At 37.4% G+C, this 25,609-nt stretch overlaps 1 protein-coding gene across 1 annotated transcript in view; it reads right to left on the reverse strand.

The window, feature by feature from the left end:
* Window positions 1–25,609, reverse strand: part of TNPO3 (transportin 3) — a 118,473-nt gene that overhangs the window by 66,659 nt on the left and 26,205 nt on the right. Inside the window, exons 3-4 of the mRNA XM_027840142.1 lie at window positions 5,962–6,035; window positions 4,922–5,078 (exon numbers count right to left, since the gene is read on the reverse strand). Coding sequence (XP_027695943.1) covers window positions 4,922–5,078; window positions 5,962–6,035 — 231 coding nt within the window. The remainder of the gene's footprint in view (window positions 1–4,921; window positions 5,079–5,961; window positions 6,036–25,609) is intronic.

Below are 25,609 nucleotides of genomic sequence, written 5' to 3' on the forward strand. Positions count from 1 at the left end.
GCATGGATTTTTTTTGGTCTATGTTTTCTTTCACAACATTATTAATGTGAAAATGTTTCACATGAACTTCTCAACAATACAATGATCTGAAGGACTTAATGATGAAAAATGCTATCCACCTCCAGAGAACAAAGCAATGGAGTCTAAATACAGATTGAAGCATACTTTTTTTAAACTTTATTTTTCTTGCATTGTTTTTTTTGGTCTATGTTTTCCAAACTGCTTGCTGTCTCAATTAGAGAGGAGGAAAGGGAAGGAGGGAAAGAATTTCGAACTCAAAAATTTTTAAGATGAATTTTAAAAATTGTTTTTACATGTAATTGGAAAAAAATAAAATATTAAACTAAAAAAAGAATCTAGTAGGAAAAAAAACAAATCTGCCCCACTCCAGAAAGCCAGTTTGACAACTACACACTGAACATCTTTACCTGGATATTTTATCAGAATCTCAAATGCAACAGATTCAAAACATAATTTATTATGTTCTCCCCGTCCCATCTTGCTCCAAACTTTTCTCTTTTTGTCTAATGAGCATGTCCTTCCAGTTCACAACCTCAGAGTTATCCTACACTTTTCACTTTCCCTCAATTCTGCCCATATTCATTAAGTTGCCAAGTGTTGCTGATTGTCCATCTCTCTCTTCTCACAGGGACACTACCCTAATTCAAATCTTCATTACCTCACACCTACTATGGAAAAAGCCTAAGTGGTTTCCTTACTTCAAGTCTTTCCCCTCTCTAAATCACCTCTTCTACAAGCATCCAAATCAATATTCCCAAAAGAAAGGTCTGACAGGTAAGTCCCCTTTTCAAAGACCTTTAGTGACTCTCTATTGCACATAGAATAAAACGTAAACTTCTCAGTCTGCCATTATTTAAACCTTTCCACATTGTGACCCTCACCTACCTTTCCAGACATTTTGTATTACGTGCCTTTGTGCACTCTATGTTCCAGCAAAATTGGCCTATACCCACTCCTAAACTTAGCCTTCCACCTCAAAGATGCCTTTAGACAACCTGTCCCCAACCCCCATCCCTCTACCTCTTAGAATCGTTACTATCCTCTGAGGCTTAGCTCAGGTATGGTGTCATCTGCAGGTAGCTTTTTCTGACTCCTCCAGTGGTTAGTTCCCCATTCCTCCTAAAACAGAAGCTCCTTGGAATCAAGGACTATTTCAATTTTGTCTTTGTATCCTCCGCACCATTTATATATTCCCTTGTACACAGACACTGAATACTAAATAAATATTTGTTGAACTGAACTGAAAAGCACAAGGAAAGGCAGGAGGAAAAATAGCAAAGAATATGTTTCAGGGGAGAAGAGCAAATAGTAAGTTTGGGTGGAATAGTCCATTTGGAGGGGAGTAATGAGATAAGGCTGGCACTGGATGTGGGAAGGATTTACAAGCCAGAACAAAAGGGGCTTGCACTAGACAGGCAATAAGGAACTACTGAAAATGTCTGAGCTTAAGAGTGACACAATCATATCTATGAATTAAGAAAGAATCTTTTGGCAGCAGTATAAAAGAGGCAGCCAAAAGTAGCAGTGAACAGGCCTCCCAGGAAATTACTGCAATAGCCACAGTGGATGGCAATGGGGCTCTTTACAAGGGCAGTGTCAGGAGATATGAAAAAGTATGGATACAAGAAATATTTCAGAAGGAATCAACAGAAAAACAACTAAATATAAAAGTAAAAGCAAGAGAAGAGTCAAAGACATATCCTAAAATATGAAACGTAATTTAAGAATCTGAAAAGTTGTGAGAGGAAAGGATCATAAACTATCCTGAAAAGCAACAGGATTGTAATGTATAAACACTCAAAAAGATAGGAGTGAAAATTCTTGGATGCATTACAGATATATTTTTTATACATATACATATATACATACACACATATATAAAAACAATGAAATAGTAAGTTTCTTTTTTCAAATATGGTTAGAAATTTTAAAGAAAATTTTTTTACAATGAAGCCTAATTAATCATGAAACAGGACTTCAAAGAGGGCCATAAGAGTACCACTGACTGAACCAATCAACATGATATTGTACAGAGTTAGAACCTGTAGGTCTTTTTTAAGTTTTAACTTCTTTGGTCTGAAGATTTGAAAATTATGGCAAAACCTTGGCAATCGAAATCGGTTGATGAAGAGAAACAAAGTGATCAAGAAGAAATTATGAATTTTATAAAAAAGAGATGAGGCCACTAAAGAAAGCAAGTTTAAAAATGTTTTTCTTTTTTTTCTTTTTTGGTGAGGCAATCGGGATTAAGTGACTTGCCCAGGGTCACACAGCTAGTAAGTGTCAAGTGTCTGAGGCAGGATTTGAACTCAGGTCCTCTTGACTCCAGGGCTGGTGCTCTACCTACTGCGCCACCTAGCTGCCGCTTAATAATGTTTTTCTGACCAGATATTAGAACCAAATATAGCTTTGTGTTGGCATTTACTTCCAGGTTCTACAAAATAAACAAACTACTGATGGAACCACAGCTCAGTTACGCACCACTGGAAATATAATATTTTTTTCTACATGGTATGTCTATAAAAGCAACACAGAGTAGAAAAAAATAAAGAAAAACTTAATGAAAATCAGTCCTAAAATATAAACTATCTTTATTGTATAGACTCCAGTATCAATGTAGTTACTCCTCAGTATTTAGTTTAAATGTTTTATTAAATTTAATTTTTAAAACAGCCATCTTAAACACATCAAGATGCAGTGCCTTTCCAAAACAGTACTTTGATTTAGAATAGACTTCTGATGCCAATTCTATCAACCCCCCTCCATGCCCCAGCTTCCCCCACAATAATGACTCAAGGATATTAGAGATAGAAGAGAAAAGCATTCAAAGGCCCCTTCTTTTACTGAATAACTTCTTAATGCTGTCACTGAAATCATTCGAATTATCACTGCTCTGAAGAAACAGTAATATAAATCCCTAAAGAAACAAAACTAAATCATAAACAGAGAAGCACGAACTTAGCAAAAAGGACCCATAAAAGAAATGTCCCTGCAAAAACCAATGTAATACACTCTAAAGTAAAAAGTTCCACAGGAATGACTTGCTTAATAAAACTAGAATGGAACCCATAGGTCAACAGGCCTTGTTGTTCTGTCGTGTCTGACTCTTCGTGACCCCATATGGGGTTATCTTGGCAAAGATATTGGAATGGTTTGCCGTTTCCTTCTCCAACTCATTTTACAGATGAGGAAACTGGGGCAAACAGGGTTAAGTGACGCACCCAGTGTCACATGGCCAGTGTCTGAGGCTTTAAAAATATTGCTGGGAATACAAATATTAAAAAAAAAAAAAGTCCCCGCTTTCAAGGAACTTACATTCACAGCTAGTGAGTGTCTAAGACTGTATCTGAACTCAGATCTTCCTGACTCCAGGCTCCAGTGCCCTATCCACCGAGCAATCTAGCTGCTCTGGCATCTCCAAACCTCCATTTAAGGAGAGAGCTCAACTCAGACATTTTCTCATTTCTCATCTGGGTGTACTATTTTGGGACTTCACCATGCTCTTTCTCCTCAAATATCTTCCCCTACCCACTCCACCTGGCCCAAGCTTTCAAGCTTCCTTTTGTGCTATCTTGCCACATTAGATTGTATGCTCCTTGAGGGCAGGGACTGTCTTTCTTTGCATTAACTATATGCCCAACACTTAGCACAGTACCTAGCACATAGTAGGCATAAATATTAAACATAAATGTCTCATACATTTATACACATACAAAAACATAAATGTTTACTAACTATTGACTAGATATTTCAATTTATTCTACATTAAAATGTTCAATCCAGGGCTAAGAACATTCTTACAGCCTATGTTTTGATGGTCCTCATAAAATACCCCTCTTCCTAGCACAGATGGTTTTAACATGGGGTCTGTATTCAACATTTTTTTTCATTTCAATGTTATTGATTTCCTTTCTAATCCTATGTATTTAAGGATTTAAAAATATTATTCTTAGAAGAGGTCCATAAGCTTCACCACAGTGCCAAAAGGGTCCATGACACCAAAAAAATAGGTACAGAACCCCTGCTATATACAGAAACGATGTGGTTATTTTGTGGGTTTAGCTTTGCTAGTATAGTAAAACCACAACCCAAAGATCCCAGGAATCCTGGTACTCCAAAGATTTAGGGTATAGCAACCTTAAAGCCAGAAATTGGGGTTGTTCCCCAGTTCTAAGGCTTATTTAAAAGCCTATCCTAATTCCCTCTACAACTGCTAGAGCCTCCCCCCTGAAAATTACTTTGAATCTACTTCTGTATGTTGTATTTACTTTTCTGTATACTTGTCGTCTCCCCCAAAAGAATACAAGTTCCTTGAGAACAGGGCCTGCCTTATTTTTGCCTGTTCTCTCCAGAGCTTGACCCACAACAGACACGTAATAAGTGCTGCTGAATAAACATGAGAAGACTTTGATGAAATGATACAAAGCAAAGCAAAAGGAACCCAGAAGACAATGTGCACAATGGCAATAACAAACAAAAACCCCATTACAAGACCTAATTCAGATCAAATGTAATGACCAGTGCTGGTTCCAGAGGGCTGATATAGAAACATACTTCCCTCCTCTAAGCAGAGGTGGACCACAGATGCTGAAGGATGAATACTGTTAGGGGAATGAGGTCATTGTACCAATTTTGCTTAATTTTTGTTGTTTCTGTTATAGGGCAGGCACTATTAGTGGAGGTGGATATTTGAGATTTAAGAGGAAGTAACTGTGGGATAAAAAAAATATAGGAGCAAAACATTTTTTTTCAAAAGACCAAATGAGATAAAGTACGTAAAAGAACCTGTAAATATAAAATACTATATGGGAAGGGGGGAATGAGGGGGGGTTTCCCAGGGTACCAGAGGGGAAGAAAGTCAACATCTTAGAAAGCAGGTAAGCATCTCAAACCTACTTACCAGCAGAGAAACTACTGTGCTTGAGTAGTAAGCCAAGTCTTCTATAATCTCTGTGCGACGATTAGCTCCAATGCGCAACGACCGACTATGTACCTCCTCCGGTAATACCGTAAGGATCTCCAGCAGAAAAGGCAAAGAAGTTACATCATTGCTATATCTTGGAGAGAAAAAGAAGAAAATAAGCCAGGAAAAAAAAAAAGAAGGTGCCAGAAAACAAACAAGAAAATAAATGAAATTTAAAAAGCTATCAAAATACCTCTAGCAACAAAGGCTTTAATATCCACAATAAGAGGAAATTAAAAAGGACATGCTCTAGTTTTCAGGAAAAAAAAAGTTGGCCAAATATTAAGGAAACAAATCTCAGATTATTCAGGATTAGATGCTTAATGTTTTATTATCACTTAAAGTTCTTCAAAATAGCAGACTCTATCCATCTGCAATATATAAAGCAAATTTCCCCCTAAAAAAGAGCATGTCTTATGAATAGCAGTCATTCAACCACAAAATAATAATCTCAATTGAAAACCAAAACTGCTATAACTTTCCCAATAACATAGTTGCAATAGGTTGGTAACAATTTATAGAACTGCTTATGTGCCATTTAGTGGGAGTAATCTAAAAAGTAACATGGAAAATTCTGGCAACAAACAAGGAATACCACCTAGCCCTGACAGAAATAAGGAAAAACAAAGTTTAAGGAAGCCTTAATTAATCCTCCTCTGCCAGAAATCTGAGGCCTTTGGACAATGGATAAAGAAATAAACAACAAAACAGATGCCCCTAAGCTCAAAAAAGGGCAAACATCATAGTTTAATAGAAAAAAGTACATCAGCCTCCTTTTACCTTTGTCAAGGAAATGTCTACAAAATTAACTGCTGCTCTTTTTCACTGGAATATCAAAAAACAGAATCTCTAGAAGTTACTAATAAACATCTCCATTTAGATTACCTGTGTTTCCCCCCAACATCAGTTCACTGTGAACTTAATCAATTTACATTATAAATAAATATAAATAAAATTTTTAAATAAAAGTTACTTACTTTTCTACCAGGGTCTGCACACAGCCTTTCCAGGAAGGCATCTGCAATGCCAGGTCTGCTATTGCTAAAGCAAGCTGAACAAAAGTAAAAGAATCTTGGTAAACAAATACACAGATACTGAACATGATATGTCAGGTTACTATCACTGCTAATCAAAAAACCAAAGACCTTAATTCCTTTTAAGAAATCTGACAGAAGTTCAGATAAGCTCAGGGGCAAAAGTTAAGAACATATTAGACTTCTAAATTGAGAAATTAAAAAGGTTAGCTACCTGTCCTGAGCACCTGTCCTCCCCACACAATGTGGGGGGTGGGGGGGAGCCCTCGGGGTTGGGGCACCAGAAGATAAGAAGTAGTTTCTTTAAAAAATAAAAAACATTAATTTTTAAAAATTTAAAAGATCTTGAAGCTTTCTGTATGGTTAAATAGACAACAATGAGACCAGAGCTCAATAATCAGAGTCAGAACTTTTATCTGCCCTTTACTGAAAATTGTCAATTGCCTTTTTTCTTCTGTCATCTTGCACTCTACTACAAAAAACTTCTACAAAGAGTCAAAGCAATTTCTGGGTGAGTCAAAAGATATATGTGATACCCATTCCCTGAAAGGTTAGAAATTTTTACCTCTGAGGTGTGCTTCTGCCTGAGGGGAACAAGCTGCTTGATGAGACTTGCAAGTTCTCATTTGTGTCAAAGCAGCCTAGAAAGCATTCATCTAGTGTTTAAGACAAAATCTTTTTCCAATTAACAAAGCATTTTTGTACTACCTAATTTCCACACATAAAAAACAAATCGGCCCTTATTCAGCCTCATTACCTTTCCTTCTGGTGACTAAGGAATATTTATCTCACTGATAATGAAAATAATTTTAAAAAAGGAAAAAAACATGAAATGCTCAGAGGCAAAGACAATTTACTTTCCCTGAGATGGTCTCTTCATGTGACAGGCACATTTCTGGCAGTAGAACAGAAATGAACAGACAGTGCGGCAATGAAAAGAATGCTGGATTTGGAGCCAGACATCCTACGTTCAACTGCTAGCTCTGCCACTTACTACCATAATAACCTTGGGCAAATCATTTCCCCAATATGGGCTTCAATTTCCTCATCTATAAAACTAGGGGGATGAACTGAATGATTTCTAAGAGTAATACTCTTCAGCTTTGAGTCCATGATCTTTTGTGTTACTAAGATGGCCCCTCAATGTTAGGCAAAAATACATGCAAAATGCAATGTTTACAGCCCTGATTCCAAGTTCAAATGAGATAATGCATACAAAGTGATCCTGGAAGTTCACTTCAGCCCTGAAACTCATAAACTCACACCTCTGGAGTACCCGCTTCTCCTAGAATGCCTAGACAGCCACCTCTTCATTTCCCTCCAGCCTGAACTCCTCTGGACTTTTCCATCATGCCCCAGAGCCAGGCACCTTCTTCCTCTCCTCAACTTCCTTTTATTTGTTATCGTCTCTGTTAGAACGTAAGCTCCTTGAAAGCAGGGACTTTCTTTTTGCTTATATTTGTATTTCCAGCGCTTAGCACAATGCCTGCCACATAGTAAGCATTTAATTTTTGTTGACTGATTGACTGTTCAAGCACTTTGTACACTGGAAAATATCACGTAAACATCAGTTATTATATTAATTTTGATTAGGAAGCAAGATTTGTACACCCAAAATATGTGATATCCCCTCCCCAACCAATGGCTAAAAGGAACAAGTACCTTTGTATATTCATAAAAATAGACACATGCACAAATATCATATTTGCTGTCTACAAATACATCAAATTCACTACTTGTTCCCAAGAAAAAGATTGCATAAGACCATACTGTCAACTACTTGGGTTTCCACTGGGCATTTCTAACTAGTGATTTGGTTGAAACAAGGCCATTTAAAGATGAAATATATCACATAGGTCTAACCTGAAATAAGTGACTTAAAAGGCTCTATAGTTAGATTTTAGATCTAATTGATGGCTAAGTGGTCTATATAGAATTAAATCCTGGGCCTAAAACAGAATAGGTATATATAGATGGATAAATAAGCAATCCTAAGCTTGCTCTAAGACAAGTAGGAGAAGAGGCGTCCCCTCATACCCACTAAGAATTTAGGAGGGATGAGAGAAGCAAAGGTGAAGCCTTTGAAAAATACTGTTTAGCTATGATAATGGAAAGAAAAGAGCAACACTGTTAAACTGTTTGCTAAAAGTTGCTTGTCATATGTTTCATTTGGGAAGATAGAAAAGATGTGAACTGTGGTGGAAAAGAAAGGAGATTAAAATGAAGACCTTAGTGGGGAAAAAAAAACTAACATAAGAATATGTCTGTGGGATTTTGAGGTACTGGCTCTCAGACAATGTTAGAATCATATTAGACCAAATCTTCCTATGCTTTAATCAACAGACTTTTCAGAGAAAGTACTTTGTTGAAGGGAACTATTTGCATGTTTGTTATGAAGAGTAGGTTATGTCAAAATACAATGTATCAACAAATTTTTTTAAAAAATACAATTTGAAAGTAATAGTGAAGAAACGAAGATTTGACTAAACATAGAAATGTTAGTAGTGTTGGGAGGTTTCTTCTCTCCTCCTAAATACAAAGCTCCTATCATCTCAAATCTTATTCAATCTTAAATACACTAAAAAGAAGGATAGGGCAATATTACTGGATATAGTTTAAAAACAAGAAGCAAACTGTGAAGGAAAAGGTCTTGTTTAAAAAGTGGGACTGAAACACATATTCCATTGTGACTACATGAGAAGAAACGCAAACCTGAGGCTATTCAGACCCTTCTTCCATTCTAGGACCCTCCAAATAGAAGACATAACTGCCCTTAAGGTAAGAACAGTATATTAATTGAAAGAATAACCATTCACTCAAAAATAGCATAACAATATTTCTGGGCATGAGTCTTAGCTAGCTAATCCCTTACTTCCCTGACAAAATCTCTAATGCTATCTTTGTGGATAAAATGGAGAAGTGTGGGTTCACTGACAATTTGGAACTGATTGAATAAATGGCCAAACCAAAAAGTAATCACTGATGAATGCATGAAAAATGTGGAGTATACCAAGCACAGAAGGCATCTTGTCATATTTGCAGATGACATGATGCAGAGAGGATAGCTAACATACTGGATGACAGAGGACCCCAAAAGATCTTGATAACGTTGAACAATGGATGGAATGGAAGTTTAACAGGGACAAATGTAGAGTGTTATAGTGAGTTCAAAATGATCAACTTCCCTAGTAACAAATGGGAGATACATGTCTAGGTGACAATTCTTCCCTGAAAATTTTAGTGTATTGTAAGCACAGTATGATTCAACAATGTGCTATGGTACGGGAGAAAAAAAAAAGGTTATCTGAGGCTACACTGAGAAGCATCATGACCAGAATGAGGTGGTTATAAAAGAAATATTATGAACAGATCAAACCATTCCAGAATACTGCATTATATTCTGGGTACCACATTTTGAGAAAGATATTAACAAATCAGGACAGAACTCCCAGCTTAGATGGAGAGTAGGCTAGAGAATGTGATCCGGAAGGATTAAGTGAAGGCATTGAGAGGGTTTAGCCTGAAGACTTAGGAGGGAACATCTTCAAGGACTGGACAGTTTTTATGTCCAATAGAAAAGACAAGAGAAGGGTGATTAGATTTGTTCTGCTTGGTCCTAGAGGGCAGAACTGGGAACAATGGGAGAAAATTGAAGAGAGGAAGATTTAGACTTAGTTTAGGGAAAAACTTTCTAATGAAACAAACGAACTGCTTTAGGAACTCTTATGTTCTCCTTTATTGAAAGCTTTCAAACAAAAGAATAACAACCACTTGCAGAGTAGAAGGGGACCTTGGAGCAAATGATCTGTCTGAGGTCCTTACCAACTATGAGATTGTGATTTCTTGATTTCTTCTTCCTTTTACAGTCATGTTGTCTGCACTCACATTCTAACTGTTAATGCCTCCCCAACCCCTCCACAAAAAAAAAACCCAACACCAAAACAAACTTCTCTAAGTTTTTAAGTTTTACGTCTCTAATTATGCTTTAGAGAAGGAACTCAAGAAATTTGCTTTGGATCTAGGCTCCAGCCATCCAAATTTAAGACCTATGTAATTCTCCCTCCCTTCCCCCTTTCTAGCTTTCAAGGAAAGAAAAGGTGAGGGGAAGAATACTGATATAGATTAGTTCACTGCCTCAAGTCAAGATGGAAATTAGGATCATGGGAAAAAAAGGGTCTCAAAGGAGGTTATGAAGCTAAATACATGTGGTTGGGGTACTTCCTGGGTCACACATGGGACAAACTCCTGTGACCAGGATTGAGATCCTCCTCAAGGGAAGAGAATTTAAAAAAAAAAAAAAAAGGCTCATGATGGAACAACTGTAATGGTGGCTAAAAAGACTAAAGAATTGATAGGTGGAATCTCCCCTGCTGCTCACACTAAATGGCATTAAATGATTTCTATTCATATTAAATGTTATCATATGTACAATAATAAAGTAGTCTATAATTTGGGATAAGATAGCATTGAAAATACAAAGCATCCAGAAACTGCTGGTTGTCGTGGTCACCTGATGAGTGGGATTTGACAGAGACGGCTCAAAACTTTGGATCTTATTTTTCTAACAATGTTCTATTTTTCTATCCTATAGAAATATCCTATAGAAATTATTACCTCCCTCTATACACCTGATGCATCTTTTTTCTGCTATCCTTCATGTTCCTCCTATACTGCCAAGAAAATTCTGAACTGCCCTAAAATTACCTAAACCCCTCTTTACTTCTAAATCATAATCTATTTACCTCAGGTGAGAACTGCCCTCACTGGATGAAAGTTCATAATGAAACATACCAGAATCTTTACTCTTCAAATATAACCCTCCACTTTTCTCCCTTATCTGTTCTCAGAAAAATAAAATAATACTTCTACTGATGCATAATTTCATCAGTGTGGGTACAGATTATAACTTATCCAAGACTATCTTTAAGACCTCCATAGAAAATACCCAAATGCACTAGGGACCCTGCTCTAATTCTTTTTAATTATTTCATACATACTAGTACAAAACTCAGCCTGTCACTACACAATAATAGTACAAAGAATGGAAAAGAAATAAAACATCTGGGGCACCTCGGTGGCCCAGTGGATACAGCACCAGCCCTGGAGTCAAGAGGACCTAAATTCAAATCTGACCTCAGATCAGACACCTGACACAAACTGTGTGACTCTAGGCAAGTCACTTAACCCCAATTGCCAAAAAAATAAAGCATCCAAAACTTCTGATTTGTACCCCAATTCAATTACTTAGTATAATTAAGTATAGTGGATAGAGAGCTGTGAGGAAGTGAGGAAAACTTGGGATTTAAAAACCACCTCTGACACATATGGATTGTGTTATCCTGGGAAAGTGACTTACTCAGTGCTCTAAGTTCTACTATGATAAGCTGAAGAGAAGGTTCAGAGTGTCTCTCCCCCTGGGAGTTGCCTATACCCACGAAATGACAAGTCCAATTTTCTACTTTCCTTCTGATCTTGACTACATTTGTTTTATTTCTACAAAACTTTTTAATGTGATCAAAATTATTCATTTTACACCTCACACTGCTCTCTCTCTCCTGTTTATTCATAAATTGCTAGCCTATCCATAAATCTGATAGGTAATATGTTCCATGTTCTTCAAATTCTCTTGTAATATCTCTATATCTAGGTTATGTATCTATTTTGACCTTATTTTGGTATATGGTATATATATAATATATATATAAAATTGTTCTATGCCCAATTTCTGCCAAACTGCTTTCCAATTTTCCCAACAATTTTTACCAAATAATGAATTCTTATTCCCAAAACTTGTCTTTACACTTGTCAAATACAATGTTATCATATTCATTTGCAGCTATAAATTGTATGTCTACTCTGTTCCATTGATCTGCCTTTCTATTTCTTAGCCAGTACCAGATAATTTTGATAATTACTGCCTTATAATATAGTTTAATTGGGAAAAAAAATTTTATAGACAGTTTCTAAGAAAAAGGTCTCATATCTCAAATATACAAAAAACTTTGGCAAATCTATAAGAATACAAGTCATTCCCCAATTGATAAATGGTCAAAGGATATGAACAGACAGTTTTCCAATGAAGACATCAAAACAATTTATAGTCATGTGAAAAAATGTTCTAAATCATTATTGATTAGAGAAATGCAAATTAAAATAAGCTTGAGATACCATTTTACACCTACCAGACTGGCTAAAATTACTGAAGGGGAAAGCAACAAATGTTGGAGAGAACGTGGAAAAATTGGTACGCTAATTCACTGTTGGTGGAACTGTGAACTGACCCAACCAGGAGCAATCTGGAATTATGCCCAATGAGTTATTAAACTGCTGTACCCTTTGACCCAGCAATACCACTACTAGGTCTACTTCCAAAGATGATTAGAGAAAAAGCAAAAGAACTTCTGTCTTCTAAAATATTTATAGCCTCTCTCTTTGTGGTGGTGAAGAACCGGAAATTGAGGGAATGCCCATCAATTGGGGAATGGTTGAACAAGCGGTGGTATATGATAGTAATGGAATACTACTGTGCTATAAAAAATGATGAGCTCGATGATCTTAGAAAAACATCGATAGACTAGCATGAAATAATGAAGAGCAAAATGAGCAGAACCAAGAGAATGCTGTATACAGTAACTGCAATACTGTTTTAAAAACAACTTGAGCAACTAAGTCATTTGCACTATTATAAAAACTCAAATTAACTACAAAGGATCTATGAAGAAGATGCTCTGTATCCCAGAGAAAGAACTGATAAACAGAGGTATATATAGAATGATTTTACATATATATACACATATATATACATATATACACAGACACAGACACAGACACACACATATGTGTCTAATGGCAACCATGGCGGGGGGAGAAAGGGGAAGAAAAAAAAAGAAACTTACATGATAACTTTATTATATATTTAAAAAGAATAGCAAGTTGTACATAATAGATTTGCAGTTTCATGGGTAATCATCTTTTTTTATTCTATTACATTATGGAAATGTTTGTGAAACAAATTTTAAAAATAGAAGGAACTGACAGGTCCAGTCCCTATTTCCTCTCATCTCCCCATGCTTTGGAGGTAGTATGGTAAATGGAAAAAGCACTGGATCTAAAAGCTGGAGCACCTTGGTTTGAATCCTGACTCTGCCATCCAAAGTACCTGGATGACTTTGGGCAAGTCATTTCATTCCTCTGGTCCTCAGTTTTGTCATCTGTAATATGAGAGAGCTGGACTGACTTCGAAATTCCCATCCTCATCTAAATCTATGACCTAAATTTGAAAAGATTTCAGACTCACTTTATTCCCATTTCCTCAAGTCATCAAAAGGGCCTATTTTCTAATGGAAGCAAGCACCTAGACAGAAAGGAGAATAAACTCTCTGGTGTTTTGGGCTTTACCTTTCTTGCAATAGGCTGTGCCTGCTCCAATCACGCCTTGTCTTCCTGTCTGCATCGCTTCTCTTTTTTGTAACTGTATATACCTGGAACACTTCCACGTTCACATCAACCTCACTAACTGGCAGGCCTTTGCCTATGTCAACAGAGGTAGGAAAGCAACCAGAAGAAAAGTACCCTTTTGTATGGAACAATCCAGGTGTTCACACACCAAAACGGGCAATGACCAGAGCCTGATAAAACCTGGGCGCTTTTGGAAGGACTGACTCAATGACTCATCAATCCCTTCCTTTTCTATTGTGGCCTAAAGCTCACCCTTTCACTTGTTGAGTTGCAAATATATCCTTTGCCCCAACTTTCAGAACCATCATAATCTCCAGCCTTTGTTTGGGTAAAGCTTGATTTAAGGCCTGTTGTTATTAGTATTTACTGACTAATACACTTCTGTAAAAGCATTGAAATCCCAGAAAATCAACTATAACTGACTAGGATATCTTTTTAAACATGTATAATACATCACGGTCAGAAGAGGCAGTAAAAAGGAAATCATGACCACAATGTGAATCAGTGCCAGAACTAGGGAAATCTACCTATCATGCCATTAGATGAACTATCTTAAAACTCTTTCCACTGAAAACTAAGTTTGAATGGTTAAATCACATGGAAATATCTATATGCTTAAAAAAACTGAAAAATGACAACAGCCAGAATCGAAGTCTATGTAATAGTGTCAATAAAAATAAAAATAACTAATAATAACAGCTAATATTTGTATAGCATTTACCATGTGACAGGCACTGTGCTAAGCACTTTACAATTATCATTTCATTTGATCCTCACAACAACCCTAGGAGTTAGGTGCTATTATTGTTCCCATTTTACAGATGAGAAAACCTAGGCAAACAGGGTTAACTGGCTTACTCAGAGTCACACAGCCAGCAAGTATCTGAGGCCACATTTGAACTCAGGTCTTCCTGACTCTGGGCTTGGAGCTCTATCCACTGCACCACCTAGATGCTCAGATTACAACATGAAGTTGGACAGGAAGCCCAATCAGTTAATTCATCAGCATATGACAATTCCTAAAAGGCTACCTACCTCACAAGCCCTGGTTCATTACAGTCATTCATTTCCTGTCTTCTCAAAATGATAATAAGTGGTATTGGAGAAAAGTCCCAGAACTATGCAGAGGCAGCCTACCGTATATTCATTCCCTCCCATTATAACTTTGCTTTAGCTACTATAAGACAGTATTAATTATTTCTCCCTCACTTACAACCTGGATTACTCACTAAGTTAATTACCCCAAACCATCACTGTTGTTAATATACTATAATATTAGGGACTTGGGGAGGAATGCTACCTGAATTATAAAGACAGGCAACTTAGTTCCTCCAAATCTCCAGCAAAAAAAAACCCTAAAAATCATACCACATCAAATAATGGAAATGTTTATGTATATATCGGTGCTTAAATTCAGAACAAAAAAAAAGGTTTAAATTATTCTAATGTAATGTGAAAAATATTACTGTAGAATATTTAAAATAACTATGCTATTGAGCTATGGAAATACATGTATGAAATGTTAAGTAAATAAAGTAAATCTCTACAATATCCCAGTGTATTTTTAACACTCTCCATTACCAGTGATAACTTCTTATATACTTCACTGAAGAGATAAAGGGCCAGCATAAATCATTGGCATTTCTATACATTACCCTCAAAGCCCAACAGCAAGAGATAGAAAGGGAAATTCCATTTAAAGTTACTGTAGACATAATAAAATATTTAGGAGTCTACCTACCAAAACAAATCCAGGAACTATATGAACACAATTACAAAACACCACAAATAAAGTCAGATGTAAATAAGTGGAAAACATCAGTTGCTCATGGGTAGGTCAAGCTAATATAATGAAAATGACAATTCCACCTAAGCTAAATTTACTTATTCAGTGCCATACCAATCAAACTACCAAAAAATTATTTTTATAGAGTTAGAAAAAATAAGATTCATTTGGAAGAACAGAATATCAAGGGAACTAATGAAAAGAAATGCAGGGGAAGGTGGCCTAGCCTTTCCAGATCTTAAATTGTATTATAAAGCAGCAATCATCAAAACTGCTTGGTACTGGCTAAGAAATAGAGTGGGGGATCAAAGGTTAAGTACGCAAGACACAGTAGTCAATGACTATAGTAATCTATTACTTGATAAACCCAAAGACCCCAGCTTCTGGGATAAGAACTTACTCTTTGAAAAAAACTACTGGGAAAACTGGAAAAGAGTATGGCAGAAACTAGGCATAGATCAAAATCTAACACGATATACCAAAATAAAATCAAAATGGGTTCATGATTTAGATATAAAGGCTGATACTATAAGCAAACTGGGAGGGCAAGGAATAGTTTACCTATCAGATTTGTGGAGAACAAAAGAACTCATGACTAAACAGGAGATAGAGAACATTACAAAAAGCAAAATAAATAACTTTGATTACATTAAATTGAAAACTTTTTGCACAAACAAAGCCAATGCAACCAAGATTAGAAGGAAAGTAGAAAATTGGAAAAGAATTTTCACAACCAGTCTCTCTGATAAGGGCCTCATTTCTAAAATATATAGAGAATTAAGTCAAATCTGTAAGAATACAAGTCATTCCCCAATTGATAAATGGTCAAAGTATATGAACAGGCAGTTCTCAGATGAAGAAATTAAAGCCATCTATAGTCATATGAAAAAATGCTCTAAATCACTATTGATTAGAGAAATGCAAATCAAACAACTCTGAGGTACCACATCATACCTATCAGATTGGCCAAGATGACAAAACATGAAAATGATAAATGTTGGAGAAGATGTGGGAAAACTGGAACACTAATGCATTGTTGGTTGAGTTGTGAAATGGTCCAACCATTTTGGAGAGCAATTTGGAACTACACACAAAAGGCTGTAAAAATGCGCATATACCCTTTGACCCAGCAATAGTACTTCTAGGACTATATCCCAGAGAGCTCATACAAATGGGAAAAGGACCCACATGTACAAAAATACTTATAGCAGTTCTTTTTGTGGTGGCAAAGAACTGGAAATTGAGAGGATGCCCATCAATTGGGGAATGGCTGAACAAGTTGTGGTACATGAATGTAATGGAATATTATTGTGCTATAAGAAATGATGAACAGACTGACTTCAGAAAAACCTGGAAAGACTTGTATGGTCTGATGCTGAGTGAAATTAGCAGAACCAAAAGAATGTTATACACAATAACAGCCATGTTGTGCGATGACTAATATTGATAGACTTAACCCTTCCAAGAAATACAAGGATCTAAGACACCTCCAAAGGCCTTGTGATGGAAAATGCTATCCACATCCAAAGAAAGAACTATGGAGCTCGAATGCAGATCGAAGCATACTATTTGCTATTTTTTTTTCTTCTGTTGTGTTTTGTTTCTTCTTTCTGGTGGTTCCTCCTATTGGTTCTAATTCTTACTTACAACATCACTAATGTGAAAATATGTTTAATAGGAATGTATGCGTATAGCCTATATCAGATTGTGCGCCGTCATGGGGAGGGACTGGGAGAAAAATTTAAAACTCAAAAGCTTATGGAAGTGATGGTTGATAATTCAAAAATAAATTAATTAATAAAAAAACTGGAAAGCACAATAAAAAGAAAAAAAAAAGCAACCACCACCCTCATCATTTCTTATAGCACAATAGTACTTGTTCTCAATCATATACCACAACTTGTTCAGCCATTACACAACTTATAAGCATCCCCTCAATATCCAATTTTTGGTCACCACAAAAAAATTAAATATTTTTGTACGTACAGGTCCTTTTTCTTTGAGCTCTTTAGTGTACATATCCAGTAATGATACTGCTGGGTCAAAGGGCGTACACAGTTTTATAGCCCTTTGGGCATAATTCCAAATCGTTCTCCAGAATGGTTAGATCAGTTCATTACTCCATCAACAATCCATCAGTATTCCTCTTGATTCTCTCATCTCCTCTAGCATTTATCATTTCTGATAGGTATGATGTAGTATCCTAGTCGTTTTGATTTGCCTTTCTCTAATCAGTAGTGATTTGGAGCATTTCTTCACATGACTATACATAGTTTTGATTTCTTCTTTCGAAAACTAATTGTTCATATCCTTGGACTACTTATCAATTGGAGAATGGCCCTAATTTTTGTAAATTTGACTCAGTTCCCTATATATTTGAGAAATAAGGCCTTTATCAGAGAAACTTGCCGTAAATTTTTTTTAACGTTACTTAATTGTCTATGGTACCTTTTAGCACAATGTAGTTTCACTGATTATCTCTCTTAATTAGTTCTAATTTTGCTTTTCCTATGAAATTATTATTGCTACCCTTGCCTTTTTTACTTCAGTTGAAGCATAATAGATTTTGCTTTAGCCTTTATTTTAATTCTGTATCTTTCTGTTTCAAGTGTGTCTCTTTTATACTACATATTGTTGGATTCTGGTTTCTAATTCATTCTGCTATCCATTTCCATTTTTTATGGGTAAGCTCATCCCATTCACATTCACAGTTAAGATTATTAACTATGTGCTTCCCTCCACACTATTTTCTTCTGTGTATCCTTCTCTCTCTCTTTCTTTTTATCCAGTCCCTCCTCAAAAGTCTATTTTGTTTCTGATTTCTGCCTCCTTTAGTCTGCCCCCCCCATATCTCTTATCTCCTTCTCCTCCTCTTTTGTTATTGGGTAAGATAGATTTCTATACCCAACTGAGTCTGTATATATGTATTCTTCCTCTTTGAACCAATTCTCTTGAGTGAGTCTTAAGTATTGCCCACCACCCTCCATCTTCCCATCCACTATAAATACTCTTCCTTTCATGTCTCTTTTTAGGTGAGAAAATTTTCTCCATTCAACACTAATGCGCTGTTGGTGGAGTTGTGAACTGAGCCAACTATTCTGCAGAGCAATTTGGAACTAAGAGCAATCAAACTGTGCATGCCCTTTGATTCAACAATACCACCAATAGGTCTGTATTCCAAAGAGATCACAAAAAGGAGGAAAGGATGTATATGCACAAAAATATTTATAGCAGCTTTGAGTGGTGGCAAAGAATTAGAAATTGAGGGGATCCCCATCAATTAGGGAATGGCTGAACAAGCTGTGGTAGGTGAATGTAATGGAATGCTATTGTTCCATAAGAAATGATGAGCAGGATGTTTTCAGAAAAACCTGGAAAGATTTACATGAACTGATGCCAAATGAAGTGAGCAGAAACAGGAAAATATTGTATACGATAACAGCAACATTGTGCTATGATCACCTATGAACTACTTAACTCTTCTCAGTGATCCAGGATAATTCCAAAAGAATCATGATTGAGAATGCTATCTGTATCCAGAGAAAGAACAGATGAAGTGTGAATGCAGATTGAAACATACTATTTTCCCTTTTTTTATTTTTTCATGGTTCTTTTCTTTTGGCCTGTTTCTTCTTTCACAATGTGAATATGGAAATATGTTTTACATGATTTGCACAAGCATAATCTATATTAAATTACTAACCATCTTAGGAATGGGGTGATGAGAGAGGGAGACAAACTAGAACTCAAAAAAAATTTTTAAATGAATGTTAAAAATTGTCTTTACATGTAATTGGAAAAAAAATTCTCTCATATGTGTGTGTGTGTGTGTGTATAGACACACACACACACACACACACACAATTCTGAGACTTCCTAAAATTACTGAGTCCTGTTTTTATGGACCTATTTAACGTAAAGGTATGTTAAACATTCTTCCATTCAGTCAAGTGCTGGATTTTAAGCAAATGTTGGTGCTCAGACAACAGTTCAGACATAATTAATCTGATAGGAGCTTACCTAAATGACTAACAAAATGCCCAGGATGAAATAACAACCAGGTATCAAGTTTTGCAGGTGAGCTAGAATATTTAGCCTAACTAATTCTAACTTATTGGGAAAAAAAAACCACTAATAAATGCAAAGAAGGAAGAAGAGATTAAAAAGAGTATGAGCCAGAGTTGATATCATCCAAGTCTGATTTGTGAAACTGGAGTACAAACTACGTATTTTTCTCCCTCCTACAATTTTTATTTTTAGAGACTTTTTTTAGTACCAGATGAACTGTTATCATATGAATAAAAATGCCAACAACTACAACCTGTTTAAAAAAAAAATTCCCCTCTCTACCTTTCCCTTTCTCCCCTTCTCCCAGTGCATCCCACTTTCTCATTCCCACATTTGGGAGGAGAGGAGGGAAAGATCATCACAATGTAATTGACTCACACCCATGCCCTCCTCCTATATAGACTCCTTCTGGGGCAGAGTAAAGATGGTGGAGTAAAAGCAGTGACTCGCTTGAGCTCTCCCCCAAACCCCTCCAAATACTGTAAAAAGTGGCTCTGAACAAATTCTAGAGCAGCAGAACCCACAGAGTGTAAGAAATTTCCAGCCCAAAACAACCTGGATGGTTGATTGGAAAGCTATATTGCGCCGGGCTGGGAGAGGAGCACAGTTCAGTGTGGGCACACAGGCAAAGACCAGGTCTCAGCGAACCTGGAACAGACCTCAGAGGACTGAATCACAGGCAGCTGTGGCAGCTTCCAAACTTCTCAACCCACAAACACCAAAGACAATTTAGAAGGTCGGTAGGAAAGGTCTGAGACCACAGTGAGAAAGAAGCTCGGCCCCAGCCCCAGCGCAGCCCTGGGACGGCAGCTGTTTCAAGAGCTCTCGGCCACAGACAAGGGGGAATCAAGTGACTGATCAGAGGGGGACTGCAGGGATCTCTTTGCTGGTGCTGAGGCAGGAATCTCTTGCTTTGCCCATGCTTGGATCTAGGTCACAGTTCTGAGTGGCAATCATGGGGCAAGGAGGAGTGCTGACATGGTAGAGCTCATAGTGGTGGTGGACAGAGAATCCTCCTCACAGTTCCAAGGCAGAAAACAGTGCTTGTGGTCACTCATAGACCAGAGCACAGGCCAGGAAAGGAATAAACACCTCACCCTTGATCACACCACCTTGGAAGAATTGAAAATTGATAGGTCCCTAGAATTATCTCTGAAAACAGCTGCACAAAACCCCCTGAAGCTTGGGACAGTACATTCTCCACACTGGAAGCAGACTCCTTGGAGTTTTCATTTTGGGATCTCAGGAGATGATTGGTGGACTCTTTCAATTTCTATTTTACTCTCTGGATCTAGGATATCAGGGCAGTTTTCCTTCATAATTTCTTGAAATATGAAGTCTACGTTCTTTTGTTGATCATGGCTTTCAGGAAGTCCAATAATTCTTAAATTATCTCTCTTTGATCTATATTCCAGGTCAGTTGTTTATTCCATGAAAGATTTCATCACATTTTCTTCTTTTTTTAATATTCTTTTGATTTTGTTTTATTGCTTCTTGACATATGGAGAGGGGCGGAGCCAAGACGGTGGAGGGAAAGCAGTGACTTTCTGGAGCTCTCCCCCAAACCCCTCCAAATACCTATAAAAAATGGCTCTAAACAAATTCTAAAGCAGCAGAAATCCACAAAAAGACAGAGTGAAACAAATTTCCAGCCAAAGACAGCCTGGATGATTGATCAGAAAGGTATATCATGCTGGGCAGGGAGCGGAGCGCAGTTAGGTGTGGCCACGCAGGCCGCAGAAAACCTGGAGCAGGCCTCAGAGGGCTGAACCGTGGGCATCTGTGGCTGTTTCCAGACTTCTCAACCCACGAACGCCAAAGACAACTTAGAAGGTCAGTGGGAAAAGTCTGTGACTGCGGTGAGAGAAGGAGCTGGGTCTCAGCCGCCTCCAGGGCCACGGCTGTTTCCTGAGCTTCCGGCCCACAGACTGAGGGATAACCAAGTAGCTGATCAGAGGGGGATTGCAGGGATCTCTTTGCTAGTGCTGAGGCAGGAATCTCTTGCTTTGCCCGTGCTTGGATCTGGGTCACAGTTCTGAGGGGCAGTCCTGGGGCAAGGAGGAGTACTGGTATGGTGGAGCTTGTTGTGGTGGTGGAGAGGAAACACCTTGCCCCTTATCATAGCACCTTGGAAGAACTGAAAATTTACAGGTCCCTAAGAAGTATCTCTGAAAACAGCTGTATAAACCCCTGAAGCATGGAACAGTACATTCTCCACGTTGGAAGCAGACTCTTACCTTAACAAAGAGTTTAAAACTCAAGTAATTGGCTGGGATCATGAGTAAGCAGCGCAAAAAGAATCAGACTATATTATCTTACTTTGGTGACAAAGAAGATCAAAATATACAACCAGAAGACAACAACAAAGCCAAAGCTCCTACATCCAAAGCCTCCAAGAAAAATATGAATCAGTCCCAGGCCTTGGAAGAGCTCAAAAGGGATTTTGAGAAGCAAGTAAGAGAAGTAGAGGAAAAACTGAGAGTGATGCAAGAAAATCATGAAAAACAACTCAACAGCTTGCTAAAGGAGACCCAAAAAAATACTGAAGAAAATAACACCTTAAAAAATATCCTAACCCAAATGGCAAAAGAGGTCCAAAAAGCCAATGAGGAGAAGAATGCCCTAAAAAGCAAAATTGACCAAAGGGAAAAGGAAGTCCAAAAGATTACTGAAGAAAAACTTCCTTAAAAATTAGAATGGACCATTGGAAGCTAGTGACTTTATGAGAAATAAAGGCACTGTAAAACAAATCCAAAAGAATGAAAAATTAGAAAACAATGTGAAATATCTCATTGGAAAAACAACTGACCTGGAAAATAGATCCAGGAGAGAGAATGTAAAAATTATTGGACTATCTGAAAGCCATGATCAAAAAAAGAGCCTAGACTTCATCTTTCAAGAAATTATCCAGGGGCAGCGAGGTGGCACAGTGAATAGAACACCGACCCTGAAGTCATGAGGACCTGAGTTCAAATCCAGCCTCAGACCAAACACTTGACATGTACCAGCTGTGTGACCTTGGGCAAGTCACTTAACCCCAACTGCCTTACCAAAAAAAAAAAAAAGAAAGAAAGAAATTATCCAGGAAAACTGCCCTGATATTTTAGAACCAGAGGGCAAAATAGAAATTGAAAGATCCATCGATCTCCTCATGAAAGAGATCCCCAAAGGAAAACTCCTAGGAATATTGTAGCCAAATTCCAGACTTCCCAGGTCAAGGAGAAAATATTACAAGCAGTCAGAAAGAAACAATTCAAGTATTGTGGAAACACAATCAGGATAACACAAGATTTAGCTGCTTCTACATTAAGGGACCGCAGGGCATGGAATATAATATTCCAGAGGGCAAAGGAGATTGAATTTACAACCAAGAATCACCTACCCAGCAAAACTGAGTATAATTCTTCAGGGGAAAAAAATGGTCATTCAGTGAAATAGAGGACTTTCAAGCATTCTTGATGAAAGGATATCTCATGGAATGCTTCCACTTGCTCAATTCTAATTTTTAAGGAATTATTTTCTTTTTTTGCACTTAATAGTATTTTATTTTTTTCCAATGACATGTAAAGAGTTTCCAACATTCATTTTTGTAAGATTCTGAGTTCCAAATTTTTCTTCCTCCCTTCCCCCTCCTCTCCCCAAGACAGCAAGCAATCTGATACAGGTTATACATGCACAATCATGTTAAATATATTTCCATATTAGTCATGTGGTGAAAGAAGAATCAGAACAAAAGGAAAAAAACCACAAGAAAGAAAAACAAAAACAAAAACAAAAGTCAAAATAGTATGCTTCATTCTGCAGACTCCATAGTTCTTTCTCTGGATGTGGATGGCATTTTCCAGCATGAATCTTTCAGAATTGTCTTGGATCATTGTATTGTTGGGAAGAGCTCAGTCTATCATAGTTGACCATCACACAATGTTGCTGTTACTGTGTTCAATATTCTCCTGGTTCTTCTCACTTCACTCAGCATCAGTTCATATATGTCTTTCCAGGTTTTTTTGAAGTCTGCCTGCTCATCAGTTCTTATACCACAATAGTATTCCATTACATTCATATACCACAACTTGTTCAGTCATTCCTCAACTGATAGGCATCCCCTCAATTCTCAATTCTTTGCCACCACAAAAAAGAACTGCTATAAATATTTTTGTACATGTGGGTCCCTTTTCCTTTTTTATGACTCCTTTGGGATACAGACTTAGTAATGGTATTGCTGGATCAAAGGGTATACACAGTCTCAATTGCCCTTTGTACATAGTTCCAAACTGCTCTCCAGAATGGGTGGCTCAGTTCAATGGATTAGTGTTCCAATTTTCCCACATCTTCTCCAAGGAATTATTTTCTTCAGTGAGCTTTTGTACCTCTTTTTCCATCTGACCAATTCTGCTTTTTAAAGAGTTCTGTCTTTCTTTGAGTCTTCCAGGAATTACTGCTGGTCTTGAGTCCGATTAGCATTTATCTCTGAGGTATTGTATGTATCTGTTGAATTAATGTCTTAGTCTTCCCTGCTTTTTATGGTCAATATCTTTTTTTGTTTGCTCATTTTTCTAGTCTATTTCTTGACTTTGAATTTTATGTTAAAATTGGGCTCTGCTCACCTAGGGGTAAGGAGGCACTGCCCCCAGCTTCAAGCCTTTTTCACACTGCTGTTTTTAGAACTAGTTCTAAAGGTCAGCAAGTTACAGCCAGTACTACAGGTTTCCAAGTTTTCAGTGTTTCTTTACACAGAAAGGGCCCCTGCACCCCTGCAGCTGCAAGTAACTAGTGCTCCTCTTGGACCGAGAACTGCAACCAGGGCCTCTGCTCCCATGCAACCGATCACAAGTGCTACTCTCTGCCCTGGAACTGCAATCCAGAACTATTTATGGGCAAAAGAGTTGCCCATCAGTGCCAGCTGCACCCAGGGCTAGTAAAGGGTCCCCTGTAATCTCTTTTTGACCAGTTGTCTGACCCCTTTACTGGCTCTAGGCTCTCAAAGAAGTTGTTTAGAAAGGGTCACAAAGAAGCTGAGCATTTCTTCCATATCACGCTAAACATAATATACACTTTAAAAAAGCTACATAACAAGTTCTCAGTTTCATATATAATCTTTTTTATTCTTTGCATATAGAAATGTTCATATTTATTGATGTTTAAAGCGCTCTCAAAGCTACTGCTGCTGTAGCCACCTCTAAGGCCCAACGCTGGTGCTCCTTCCATGTTACAGATCTCTCCTGTGGACCTCCTAAACTACCAAACTATCTTAAGCCGGAAAATTGTCTTCCACTGACCTTCTGTTGGTTTTGCTGCTCACAAGTTCGATGTGAGGCAGTATTCTGAAGTTACGTGGATGAGAATGTTCACAGTCCCAGTCCATACTTTGCCATCTTCCATGGAATTCCTTCTAAAGGTCATTAGGATTCAAAGGGACCTCAGAGACTATTTAGTCCAACCCTCACCTTTTACAAATGAGAAGACTAAGGCCCATCATCCTCATCTCCCTTTTCCCCCCACAAACTTAAGACTTTACCCCTGGATTCCCAGGCTCTGATAAATGAGCTTTTGCTTTATCGTGCCCAGAAAGAGGCCTCTACAATACTCCCTGGTCATCTCCGCACTATGTCTTAGCGAACACATCCTCACCACCACCACCAGCACCCACTCTGCTTCGAGCTCTCCTTTAAGTGTTGTATTCCCCCATTAGAATGTAAGATCCTTGGCAAAAGGGGCTGTTTTAGCTGCATGTGCTTGTATTCTCAGAGCTTAACATTCTGGAACATACGAAGTGCTTCATTAATGCTTCATCTATCAATCTACATAAGGAGGTTATGTGACTTGCCTAAGGACATAAATTTGAGCCCAGGCCTCCTGACTCCAGAGCCAGTTTTCTTTCTGCTACACTAAGTTAAAATAGCTTATCATACTCATAACAAAAAAGTTTAAATACACATCCACAAAAACAACCCATTCCTATGTACTTCTTTCTCTCATACAGTACCTTTAAAAGCAGAGGTAAAGAAGTTACTAGAGAAAAGACTTAACAGTTTGAAGTCTCCACATTATAAAGACATTCAATCACCTTGACTCTTCCTTCTAAATACTCTCTGTCTTTTTTTAAATCTCTTTACTATGACTTTAAACATCAATACATATGAATATTTTTATATGCAAAGAATAAAAAAGATTGTACATGAAACTGTGAACTTATTATGTAGCTTTTTAAAAGTATATATTATATTTAACATGATCCAGAAAAAATGCTCAGCTTCTCTGTGACCCTTTCTAAAGTTCCTT

The sequence above is a fragment of the Vombatus ursinus genome, unplaced genomic scaffold (assembly GCF_900497805.2).
Source record: "Vombatus ursinus unplaced genomic scaffold, bare-nosed wombat genome assembly UNPS02014839.1, whole genome shotgun sequence".
Classification (NCBI taxonomy): Eukaryota; Metazoa; Chordata; class Mammalia; order Diprotodontia; family Vombatidae; genus Vombatus; species Vombatus ursinus.